At 44.6% G+C, this 13,297-nt stretch overlaps 1 protein-coding gene across 5 annotated transcripts in view; it reads left to right on the top strand.

Annotated features, from left to right (window-relative positions):
- The first annotated feature begins 1,116 nt into the window (after positions 1 to 1,116).
- The window catches only part of LOC122386952 (dymeclin-like), a 43,439-nt gene continuing 31,258 nt past the window's right edge, over positions 1,117 to 13,297 (top strand). Inside the window, exons 1-3 of one of the 5 annotated variants that reach the window (XM_043376705.1) lie at positions 1,117 to 1,402; positions 11,770 to 11,928; positions 12,958 to 13,104. In XM_043376705.1, coding sequence (XP_043232640.1) covers positions 11,789 to 11,928; positions 12,958 to 13,104 — 287 coding nt within the window. In that variant the 5' untranslated portion in view covers positions 1,117 to 1,402; positions 11,770 to 11,788. Of the gene's footprint in view, positions 1,403 to 9,108; positions 10,113 to 10,855; positions 11,349 to 11,442; positions 11,514 to 11,769; positions 11,929 to 12,957; positions 13,105 to 13,297 lie in introns of those variants that run through there. The other 4 variants (XM_043376701.1, XM_043376702.1, XM_043376703.1 and 1 more) reach the window with 4 other exon arrangements.

Raw genomic sequence — 13,297 nt, 5'->3', positions numbered from 1 at the left:
TTTTAAGGTCCTAGGTCATTGGTTGACCTTGCAGGTCAGGTCAATGACCCCAAAGGCGGGAAAATCGGGCCCTGTTAGAACGTCGTAAAGTGTGGCTGCCATGAGGTTTTTCGGGGTGCTGATCACGAATATCATGTTAGTTTTGATCACAGATGATGTCTTCATGTATTTAGGCCAGGTCGGGTCAGGTCAGGTCAGGTCAACCAGTAAGGGTATTCGTAGTAGGTGGCAACCGCCTCTGACAGCTTCGTAACATGTTACGAAGGCACCAAAACTACTTCGTAAATGTTCATATGGTTGCTAAATTCGAATTCAGCTCCAAAAACTGGCCTAGAAACATGTAAAACTCGAAAAAGTGAACCGAGGTCATCAAAGGTCAATGACCTGACCTGACCTTCAGGTGACCTTGACACCCACCCTAATGCATGGGAGCAACATCATATCACATGTTTGAACGCTTGAAACCACGAAAAGACTGCAAACGCGCGGCTAATGCGAGCCGACATACGCCGAATTGCGATTCCAGCCAAACATGGTCTCGAATAGTAGGTCACAGGTCAAAGGTCATTTGGGTCAGGGTCATGAAATTTTCAGGGTAGGTGTGAAATTGATGAACGCGAGGGTACTGAAAGTTTCGTCGCGATCGGCCGCTTTTTACGCGAGTTATTCGCGAAAAACCATGGGGGGGGGTCCGTTCGACCCCCCCCCCCCCCCTATACGGGCGAGGGTTAAATAGATCACCATCGATCTGGAATGATCATCTTTTCGCTTTTGCCACCTGAGTAGAAAGAGCAAGTACGTTCCTGGTACACTGCATGGCCTTACCTACGGCAGGGAGCCTCTCTACGCTTCGATACGCTATGCACTGCCAGAGTCCGGGTCATCTGAAATAATGCACTTGATTACATGGCTCGAGCCATCCTGTTGGTAATCGAAGGCACCCACGCCTTAAGAAAGCATGTTCAGTTATAAAACAATCCCTTTCAGCCATCCGCATGCTGTATCTGGCATAAAAATCGACTTCAAAAGTTACCCACGTAACATGGACCGTCTACGGGGACCGGGAACTTCTGACCACTTGCAGGTGGCGCCACTGCGCCCCCATGCGGCTAACGCATTCGTGACATTTGTAAGATCAAATGATCGTTCATTTGCAAATCTTGCTGGCGATTCCCGTTCTCTCATTTGTGAATTACATTCATGTCGTGCTAGCCAAGTGCTAGCAGCCAATGACAGGGGATTTGAAAATAGACAACATTTGGCTTCCGAACAGTGTTCCGTTGTTTGTTATTTTCCTGCAGCAGCGTGAATGTGAGAAATGTGAAATGCCACGTAGTGCACGGGAGTTCCTCTGGAGTTCCCTGACGAAAAGTGCTGCGCTTTGCATGATATGTGCTTATAGGTAACTTCTATTTTTCTATGCCTGGGGTTACTTGGGTTAGTTGTCATATAAATTGTGCCGGTCTGCTCCATTGTTGACATATCTTTTACCGTATGGCTTTGGAAGCTTAGGTACCATTTCAGTTGGGCAAACTAGACTTTTGGAATCAAAATATGGAGGCATCAGTAATTTGATTCTGGTGGGAGGAGCCATGACAAATTATGGGTTTGGAATCAATTTTTTGATTCATTTGAGTACCTACACTTTTGACTTCAAATGTATCATTACAGTTGAAAAAGGCCCATGATGCCGATGGTGATATTTTTCTTTAAATAGGTAGAAAAATGTGGTAGGTATGCAAAAAGTGTTACCTCAAAACTAAGAAATTGTAGATTTGGCCTTGCGAATGGGAAAAAGATAAAGCCACTGTCCATCACCTAAAAGCTGCTCTGGGAAAATCACACTGTCTGTATGTTATTTTTGCGTCATGAATTGCATACTTAAAGGGACCCTCCCACCTTAACATTAGTTTTGAGTTGAGATAGCCAAATTGGTAGCCATGACCTGAAAATACCGGTTTGGGCATTCACAACATCGAAAAATGCTTTAATTCGGAGATATGGAATTTCAAACTTGCAGTTTTCGGATTCTAAGGGGCTAATGCATTGGTATGCCCCCTTAGAATTTGTGACGTCAGCGGAGGTCTAACGATTTTTTAAATCTTTTACTAAAACGTTTGGCAGCACGCGGTGGTATATGCTGCTTTGCGCGCAACAAATGCCGCACTTTCAAATAAAGTCGCTAGGAACAGCGGAGATCCCAAAAAGTAAACAAAAGTAAAAGTATAATATCTTGAAAACCGGTGAATATTTTTTGATGAAATTTGGTAGATATTCATTTTTGCTCTTTCTGAACCAAGCGACATCACTTTCATGCCAATTCATTAACTTTTTTGAAGGTGGGAGGGTCCCTTTAACAAGAAGTATTTGTGTAAATTGAAAAAATGAAATTTTTAAGCCCCTAGATTTCATTATTGTAATGCTTTTAAACTTATTATGTGGTTTTACCTGTTGCTTCAGTTTTTGTATTCTTGACATTTAAAAATTGGGAATTGTTATAAAATGTGGTGAAGGTAAAGCACAACAACTCTGGATCAGGTCAATTCTTATGGACATTTTCCAAAGTGGACATTTTCTTACAAAATACTTTTCTTACTGAACACATTTTTCCTACCTTACCTTACCTTACCAATACAGAATTTTGAGGCCTATAAGGCCTGTGGGGATCTGGGCGGTGTTTCACGGGACGCTGCTACCACGCTGCTATCAAATTCGTATTCTCGCGAGACACGTGGCTGGAGGAAGACGTTTCTGGCGATCCGGGGCGATAGCGAAGGCGGTGTTTTTCCACTTAGATTCTTTTTGATTTGTATCTTTCCATTGATAATTTCAATTATATACTGAAAAGGTTTTTCTTTCTTACGTTTTCGGAAGGTAAGGTTGAGGTGTGTGGATGGCATAGGACTTAAGATGGGGCCTAATAGGGCCAGTAAGAGGGTAAGGGCCGATGATCTGACTGATAGTTTCTGGGGGGAGGAGGAGTCTCAGTCTGGATCCTACCTCTCAGTGAAGCTCCTAGCAGGTAGATCTCCTAGAGAAAAGGGATGGCCATGGATACAACAATGCATCAGAGGGATTCTTGGGGGCACGGAGAAAGTTGAAAAGGCTAGCTTCATGAGTGATGGACGGTTGCTGGTGAGGACTAAGACTAGCACCCAGACTGAGAAACTTCTCAATGCTCGGATGTTCGGAGACATGGAATGTGTTGTAGAACGAGAGGAGAGACTAAACCAGAGTCGGGGAACTATCCATGCAGTAGACCTGATTGATCTGTCTGAGGAAGAGATCGTTGGATGGCTGACGGAATTCGGGGTGGTGGCCGCTAGGCGATTTACCAGGAGAACCGGAAGCCGTATCGAAAGAACCCCAACTATCCTTCTTACATTCAACAGACCCACGTGCCCCACAAAACTTGACTTTGATTATGTGACCTACAACGTGAGGCAGCATATCCCGAACCCATTGATGTGTCTACAGTGTGGGAGATTTGGCCACATTCAGGCCAGATGTCAATCAGAGGTGAAATGCCTCACATGCGGGGACAAAAAACATGACGGCACATGTGAGCAGAAATGTCTCCACTGCGGGGATACTGGGCATGATGGGCGCTCTCGGCAATGTGAAGTGTGGAAAAAGGAGAAGCGTGTATGTGAAATCAAGGTTAAAAAAGATGTGTCCTATGCACACGCCCGCCGTATCATCGCGGCTGAAACCAGCTCCCCTACCTTACGATCCTATGCTTCGGTAGTAAGGGGTAGTAGTGATCCGCCATCCGACCCAACATTTAAGACTGAACTCCGTGTGATTGGGGAGAAACTCGACAAAATGATCACTCTTCTGGACAGGGTCCTTAAGCTTCAAGGGACTGAGGCTGAGGCAAATCAAACACCAACAAAAGTGCAAACGGGGACAGGAGAACAGGAAGGTGCTGAGGACACTCAGACCCAGTCACAACCTGACATGTTCATGGACCCCATGGAATCCCAATTGGTGGCAGAGGGCTCACAGGAGCCCTCACCACCCTCAGACACTGAGAGGAGCACTCCACCAACAAACAAAGACACTCTGGCTGGTTCCTCTCAGCGAGTGATCCGACAGAGCTGGACACCGCAGGTGACGCAGAACACAGATGAAGTCGAGGAGAGGAGTGAAAGAACCCAAAAAGCCCATCCTGACTCTGAGCAGTCATCAATGACAGAGACATCAGATATCCCTGCTGATGGGGTATCGCCATCCCCTGAGCTTGTCAAAAAACGTCAAGGAGGGAGACCTGGAAGGGACAGGCGAATGCCCAGCCTGACCAGGAAACCCAAACCCTAACGTAACTTTTAGCACTAGTAACTTTTAGCACTAAAACACAAAACCCTTTTTTTCTTTTTTTTTTAAACGTAGAATCAAGACGTCTTTATTTCTACTTATATTTCGGTTTGTTAACTTACATGTGCTGATCAAACAACCACACAAGCTGAGGTGGTTGATGATCAGCTATTTTGTTTCCTATGGAAAATGGTACAATATCAGCATCATGACTGATACGAACCAGATAGTAGCAGCCAGCCCAATTATTCCCAAGGAGTGGGAACTTATGAGTGGTGAATTGTGTTCTGGCTCGACTAAGAAACTCTGACAAGGGTCCTACAATGGAATGCCAGAGGACTGATCGGAAAGTGGGCAGAAGCCAAACAAATGTTCTTGGACGGTAATTACCAGGTGATCTGTATTCAGGAATCTCACTTTATGGCCAATGACAGATATTGTTTTGACTTACCACATTATTCTTTATACAACGCATACTCACCTCAAGGTGACAGGAGAGGAGGTGTATCGATATATGTATCAAATCGCCTGCCGCACATGGTATTACCTATACAGAGCAATTTACAGGTGGTAGCCTGCTCTGTAAGGTTACAGAGGGAAAGAATTACATTCTGTTCATTGTACTTGCCCCCAACTGACAACTTCTCATTTCAGGATATATCCCTATTAATCCAGCAACTCCCTAAACCATTTGTAATATGTACAGATGCAAACAGCAAACATTTCATGTGGGGAGCTGCGCAATGTGACAGACGGGGTTGCATCTGGATGGATGTTGTCAACCATCATAACCTACATGTTTTGAATGATGGACAGCCAACTAGACTGGATGAATCCACAGGAGATACGTCCCACATCGATTTGACAGTGGTATCAAACGATATCTCTCACATACTTGAATGGGACACTGAAAAAGACCTGTATGCCAGTGACCACTACCCCATACGTATAGATGTCGGTAATCCTACTGTCTACACGAACTTGCCCCCTGTTTTTTATGGATGGAACACGAGGAAAGCTAACTGGACGGAATTTGAAATGAAATGTGATTTCAAATTCAATCCTAACCTTGGACTGGAGAACTGTGATGAAATAACTCAAACTATTATTGACACTGCCCAGAAGTTTATACCCACCCGAAATGGTAACACCAAATACTCGTGTCCGTGGTGGACGGATGACTGCAGGAACGCAATTCTGACTAGAAGGAGAGCTCATAACAGAATGAGGAGAGACCCTCATTCCCAATTCCTACGAATTGAGTATAGGAAAGCGAAGGCTAAGACACGACGGACTATTAGAGATGCACAGATCCGCTCATGGCAGGAGCTGCTATCAGTGTTTAACCACAGAACCCCGATGGGGAAACTGTGGGATATAATCCGTAAGTTCTCGCAGAAGCATCGATACATGAGACCTCTCCCAGTTATTATGCATAATAACGAGATTATTGACGACCCTACTGAGGTGGCAAATCACTTCGGGAGGTATTTCTCGAATATGAGCTCGAGATCGAACTACCCCCAAGCCTTTCTTGACTGGGAACGTGAATTAGCAGAAAACTTACCTGAATTTGGGGATGAGAACTACGAGGATTACAACAAGGAATTTACAATGAGAGAACTTACTGACGCTATTAAACGATCTGGCTCTACATCCATCGGGCCGGACAAGGTTCACTATGATTTCTTCCGACATATGCATGAGACACAGCTGATTGAACTGCTTCGTTTTTATAATTATGTATGGGTGAATGACGTGTTCCCCGACGCATGGAGACATTCTTACATCATACCCATCCTTAAGCCAGGGAAAGACCGCAACCAAATGCAATCGTACAGGCCTATCCAACTTACCTCTTGTATGTGCAAATTACTAGAGAGGATGATTGGTAAGAGACTGTCATGGTACCTTGAGAAATATGACCTTATATCGACATATCAATGTGCGTTCCGATCAGGAAAGTCTACTGGGGACCACCTAGTGAGACTTGATTCGCACATACGGGAAGGATTCCTTCACCACTGTTCCACCCTCGGTGTGTTCCTAGACATTAAGTCAGCATATAACATGGTCTCCCCAACGGTTTTGTTGAATAGAATGTATGATATCGGCTTCCGGGGCCATATCATGCATTTCATTCGAGGCTACTTGCAAAATAGGACATTCCAAGTGAGGTGCGGAGAGGTATCAGATACGTTTGAGCAGGAATATGGCGTTGTCCAAGGAGGGGTGATCTCTCCATTGCTTTTTAATATTGTGATTGACTCTTTGATTGACGCAATACCAAGAGAGGTCTCTGCTGCTATATACGCAGACGATTGCACTATCTGGGCGCAGGGAAAAGATATCCCACTTATATTTCAGAAAATCCAAAACGCTTTAACCAGAATAGGACAGTGGTCAGAGCGGAACGGTTTTGTATTTTCCCCCATGAAGACTAACGCCGTTTTGTTTAGAAGAGGTTTAAAACGAGTGAACCAGAACCAACTACCTACTCTCAAACTCAACGGTCACCCTATTTGTATTGTGGACCAGGTCCGTTATCTAGGCGTCTTACTTGATTCGAAACTGAGCTTAAATGGGCACATAGAATATGTTAAAGGAAGAGCTCAGAAACGAATGTCGATACTGAAAAGCATTGCCGGAAAAAGCTACGGTGCCGACAGAACTGTGTTATTACGCATGTATAAATCCCTGATCCGACCAATACTCGACTATTCATCTTTTATTTTGGATGGGCCAGGGACTCGGCTTGTGGAGTCCCTTGAGACTATTCAGAACACGGCACTCCGCATTGCCACTGGTGCCTTGCGGACTTCCCCTGTAAGAGCATTACAAGTGGACACGAACGTGGAACCCCTCAGCATTAGACGCCGAGACTTACTAGCCCGGTACTACCTGAAAGTAAAAAGTGATCACAACCACCCCTGCTACCACATAATGGATTTAGACGCTTATGAACTATATGAAGATCTCTCCGACCGCTACTTGCGGAGGATATCGGGTCTCCCAGTATCACTACGACTGCGAAAGCTTTTTACCGAAATAGACTATAATCCTCCCGACATATTGTCTAAGGAAAATGGTATTACAGCACCATGGGTGTTGCACACCGTCCCCACACAGATGCTCATCTCTCAAGACAAAAGACATATGACTGAGACAGATATATTGACTGCTTTTCACGACCTGATGGACAAATACCCGGACCATAGGAAAATGTACACTGACGGATCCAAGCGGAACAACTCAGTAGCATGTGCTTTCACAGTGAACAGTGCCTTTTTCTCACATAAGCTGCGTGATGGGTTATCTGTGTATACCGCTGAACTGGTAGCTGTAAGAGAAGCGATGAAGTTTGTGCGACGTAACCAAGTACCCAAAGCGCTCATATGCTGTGACTCCCAAGCGGTTATCAAGGCTCTCACAGTGCAGAGCCGTGATCATCCGGTCTTGGTGGAGATCCTAGAGATAAATCATAAAAATGTACGAGATGGCATCGATTGCATCGTTGTCTGGGTTCCAGGACATAGTGGCATAGCTGGTAATGTTAGAGCTGACTACTGGGCGGGAAAGGCTCATGATAAACCTAATGTGACTGATGTAAAAATAGGACATCGGGAATTTGTGCCACTGGTGAAGAGTCGCGTCCGTGTGTTATTTGAAAATATGTGGTTAGATTATCGTCCAACTCTACTGAAGCAGATTAAGACAGATATAGGACATTGGAATTCTAGTGTACGTGCCAGTCGAAAGGAGGAAGTGGTTTTGTGTAGGATGAGACTCGGACACACTATTTTAACTCACTCGCATGTTATTGACCAACTACCGCCTATTGTCTGTGAACTGTGTCAATGTCGCCAAGATGTTCAACACATACTGTTAGAATGCCGAAAGTACACTGTAGCGAGGAGGAGACTCGCAGCGGCGTGTCGAGATGTCGGCGTCCGCATGTCGCTGGGGATTCTCCTGGGAAACGGTGAACCCACGGTGGTGGATGCAGTGTTCGATTATCTTCGACAGTGCAACTTATACGACAAACTCTGAACAAAGGACGTAGAGGCGTTATGGGTGCTAAGTGATGATAATGAAATGTATTTTGTTTCCATATGTGCTATGGCTTCAGATAAGCTCGACACAATCCTTCATGTTATGTTGAATCCAAGAACCATGGATTAGGTATTTCTAGTTAAAAAGAGTGGATTACTACTCGAGCTCATGCATTCATGGTTAAGCAATACTTCATCCATGGTCACGTTGTAAGAACACCTGTCTGAAATGTCTGAAATTGGTTGGGTATGTTATGTGTTTCTATGTCACCCCCATACTGTGAAGTGAAATCCCTAAGTATCGTGTAACCCCCATGTCAAGACCCAAGTTTTGTGTCTTTTTTTCTTTTTTCTTTCTAGATAGAACCATGCCTTCTCCCAGAGCGCCTTTTGCCCCCTTGAAGAATGAGCTGTATTGCTCTTCCTGCTTACCGAGCTGTTTGGCTATCCCCAAGTAGCTAAGACTGTAAGTAGCATTGTAGTATTCACAACTAATATTAACTTCTCTGTTCTCTCCTCGCCCAGGACATATCCTACCAAGGCTATCTCCTAACCATCGCAATTTTTCCTCTCCCCAGTCATTCCTCATCCCTACCCGGAAACCTGCTTAGTTCCGCTTAGTACCACAACCATACGCCAACTGCAACTCTGAAGACTACAAGAGGACATACCAACTTGGATGTTGGACGCTTGAGCCAAGCTGCTGCGCGCCCTAACTCTTCAACAACAACAACAACTGCTATCAAATTGCGCGAGCTGATGTCACACTTGTGGTAGTGTTGGAGCAATGGGCCTGTTGATGTTTCCATGGAAACCCAATTTGACACGTGTAAAAGCAGTGTGCTGCTATCACCGGTGAAACAGGGCCCTGATCTCATCCAGCTCCTTACTGGATACAGTCATGAATCTTGGACTGGGGTGTCAAAGGGTGCATCACCCCAGTGAGAGTCGAGACGGGCTTTGAAGATATTGACAGACGTAGAGAGGACCACAGAGGCAGGAAGTGCATTCCAGTCGTTGATGGCGCGGACTTTCCCAGACACTTTGCCGAAAAATCACCATTCCTACGGTACTTTTCTATCGGAGGCAAATCCTTACATAGTTTTGAAGTTTCTTACCATGATAAAAGGCAATTTTCAAGGTTTTATGAACATTTTCTATGTTCTATAATTTTCAAGATTCAAAGCAAAAGGCAATTTTCAATGATTTTGCTATTTTGTTTCTTTTTCGTCACGTTTTCTCTGGTGCGGTTGGCTATAGGCCAGTGGTTTACATAGCCTTAAACTATAGGCATAAAAAAGTCACAAGTTATTTCCATGCTTGGTCATTGGTGTACTTTTCCAGTCAAGAATAAACAATAATTCCTACATGTAATTTCAAATGTGGTTCCTTTTTCAATGTGTTGACTGTTAGGTAACTGGATTTACCATCATTTCCAAGATGTTTTCTAACATTCCTGCTAAATTTACCAACTTACCGAATGTCAGTGCAATAAAAATTGGCCGAGATGAAAATTATTGTTTTCGTTTATTCGCTTTAAGTCGATTCATTCAGTAAGAAAATCACGCAGAAACATACTGTTGCAAGAAAGCACACTCGTAAGAGAAGATCAAGATACCAGTAAGAAATTTGATCTAGAATGAAATTTTCCTTGTAAGAATTCAGCTTGTAAGAGAAGAAGACCGTAAGAATAATGTTTCGTAAGAAAAAAGATATGAGAAAATGTCCGGGTGGAAAATGCTCGTAAGCATATGCCCTAGACCCCAACAACACTATAGGTATCTGTGGTGGTGCTGAGGATACCACTAAATGAGAATGATAGCAAGATAAATGCTGTATTCCTGCAAGCCATGGTAGCCAATCTGTTAACATTACCTGTGAATCAAAATAATGATAAGCCAGCTGAGCGTGGAGTCAATATTTTGATTCCCTTGCCGTTTCGCCCCTGATTGACGGCCTATATACGGCCTTGCTGATAGAGCTAGAGCTTCGCGGAAGAAACGAACGTGTTGCCCGTGACGAGAGGAAGCCGATGATGCCCAATTTTTAGGTCCTAGGTCATTGGCTGACCTTCCAGGTCATATCAATGACCCAAAAGTCGGGAAAATCGGGACCTGTTAGAACGTCGTAAAGTGTGGCTACTATGAGGTTTTTCGGGGTGCTGATCACGAATATTCTGTTAGTTTTGATCACAGATGATGTCTTCATGCATTTAGGCCTGAGGCCAGTCTTACCAACAGAAAAATAGCTGCCTGCCGGAATTTTTTTTGTTTATGGACTGCTTCACATACGAAGCGTAGACGCGATGGGCACGTAAGCAGATAGGGCTGTACCGTTTACACTCCATATGTGAAGCAGTCTTTAGGCAAAAAATTCCGGCAGGTGGCTATTTTGCTGTTGGTTAAACTGGCCTCAGGTCAGGTCAGGTCAACCAGTAGGAGTTTTGCTGGGTAGTCGTAGCAGGTGGCAACCGCCTCTGACAGCTTCGTAACATGATACGAAGGTACCAAAACTGCTTCGTAAATGTTCAGATGGTTGCTAAATTCGAGTTCAGCTTCAAAAACGAGCCTAAAAGCATGTACAACTCGAAAAAGTGAACCGAGGTCATCAAAGATCAATGACCTGACCTGACTTTCAGGTGACCTTGACACCCACCCTTATGCATGAGAGCAACATGATATCCCATATTTGAACGTTTGAAATCACGAAAAGACTGCAATCGCGCGGCTAATGCGAGCCGACATACGCCGAATCGCGATCCCGGCTAAACATGGGCGCTGTTCGTTCGCGGTTTTTTATCAGCAGGCTGCGAGCATGCTGCTGTTTCTTGGCTCCTCATTGGTCGAATTCACGTGGTCTATTCATTTGACTAAGAGGCCAAGAAGCGCCAGCAATAACTTCCTTATATGGGAAGACTGACAGCATGCTGATAAAAAACAGCGACCGACCAGTGCTCAGGTCTCGAAAAGTAGGTCACAGGTAAAAGGTCATTAGGGTCAGGGTCATGCAATTTTCAGGGTAGGTGTAAAATTTGTTAACGTAAGGATACTGAAAGTTTCGTCGCGATCGGCCGCTTTTTCCGCGAGTTCTTCGCAAAAACCGAGGGGGGGGGGGGAGGGTCCGTTCGAACCCCCGCCCGTACGGGTGAGGGTTAATGTAGCTGTAATGCGGTGGTTCAAAAAGAAGGGCTGCTTCCATAGAGCAGAAGTAACAATTCACTAATACATATGGCTTGAAATGTCATAGTTTTTCCTTATTTTTAAATTTAGTGTTTGTGATGATTTCATGTGGTTACTTTGTGATTTCTCAGCATATAATGGTGCTATAATTGCTATAAATGCATGTTGTGTTTAGTCATTTTCGCCCAGTGGTGTGCCTACCTAATGTGTTTTGTTTTCAGCTGATTAGAGTCGGCAGTGATGGGTGCTGCCGTCAGTGGGCTGAAGGCGGTGTCTGAGAGCACCGAGCTGGCAAAGCTGGCTGGTACCGAGCCTCTTCCAGCGGATGACCCTTTCTGGCAGGGACTGCTTCAGTTTCAGCTCAGCCGGCGGCTGACCAGGTGAGCGGTGTGCAGTACCGGCCGCTGACTGCCTATCCTTTCCTGCTAGCTCTCTACCAAATTTATTATGCCATCATACTTACTATGACCAGGTAGACTCTTCTGTAAATCTTGTGATGCTCTTTCCTGATTTATCTTTGGCCACATGCTACAGCGCCGCGGAAAAGCGCATTCGATAGCCCTCCTAACGCTCTTAGCTACAGCGCCGCGGGAAAGCGCATTCGGCATTCGATAGCCATCTTAGCACCCTTTCTGACGTAAGCCCTCAGTTTTGACTTAGGACTAGCGGTTTTGTCTCTAGCAGGGCAAAAACTTGGAAATAAGCCGTTTTATTTTTTTTATTTCAATAACTTTTGACAAATGCACAACATGTATGTTCCAGCAGCGTGTTCCAGTTCTTTTCGTCGAAATCCGTCGTATGAACTATAATTTGACTTTCATAGGTAGGCCATTTTGAAATTTTGACCCATGGTAAAGGTCACGACCTGACCGGAAAAGGTCATGCAGTATATCAGTCGATCCGTATCATCAATCTGAACACATCTAACGTGTTTTCATCGCTTTAGCATGTCTATCAAAAGTAATTACAAAAACTACTGGGGGCATTTTATGACCTGAGCTAATCTCGGGGACATAAGGAGGGGTCACATATGCAATTTTCTTTTTCAGTGTGTGAATTTTAACCCAATACCTACCGATTTTTGAGTGTCTAGAATAGCTTTCGTCCAAAAGAGACGCCTTTTCAATTATCTTCCATTGACTTAAGAATGGAGAGGTCGCAAAATTGACCTGACCTTAGGTCACCGATATCGAAATTCTTAGATGTACTTTTTATACTTACTGTATTTCTTATCAATCTCCTCCTGTAGAGACCTCCCATATGTTACTAGTGTACTGAAGGCTCCCTACCTAACCACATTTACTGCTTTTACATTACTCATTTTAACTCATTTACTGCTTTACTGCTGCGCTTTTACTGATACGTTTTACTTGGCTGTGAAGGTGTGATTTTTGTCTGCCGGTTCACAGGGAGGATGACAAAAGGCTGGAGGAAGCCGTGTCTGGCCTGTTCAACACGTTCGTCACCAATAACCCGGAAACGGGCAACCTGGGAGCGCTCGTCCGCGTCTTCCTTGGGAAGGCCTCCGAGCTGAAAGCGGCTGCCCAGCTCGATAGGTGACTGTGCACTACAGATTCTTGTCAGTGGTGCTGAGCTGACGTTACATGCATTGTACTCCAAGGTATTTCCTCTGTTGTGCAGCAATTTCTATCGTAATTTTGTTCTAGATACGCTTTTACCAAGATCCCAGTAAGAATAAGATAGAGGAGAGTGAGAAAGAGTAAGATGGAGAGTAAGATTCCCGAGTAC

The sequence above is a fragment of the Amphibalanus amphitrite genome, unplaced genomic scaffold (assembly GCF_019059575.1).
Source record: "Amphibalanus amphitrite isolate SeventyFive unplaced genomic scaffold, NRLGWU_Aamphi_draft 000268F_arrow, whole genome shotgun sequence".
Lineage (NCBI taxonomy): Eukaryota > Metazoa > Arthropoda > Thecostraca > Balanomorpha > Balanidae > Amphibalanus > Amphibalanus amphitrite.
Note: the sequence above shows the minus strand (reverse complement) of the source record. Positions and strands in the feature narration are given on the sequence as shown.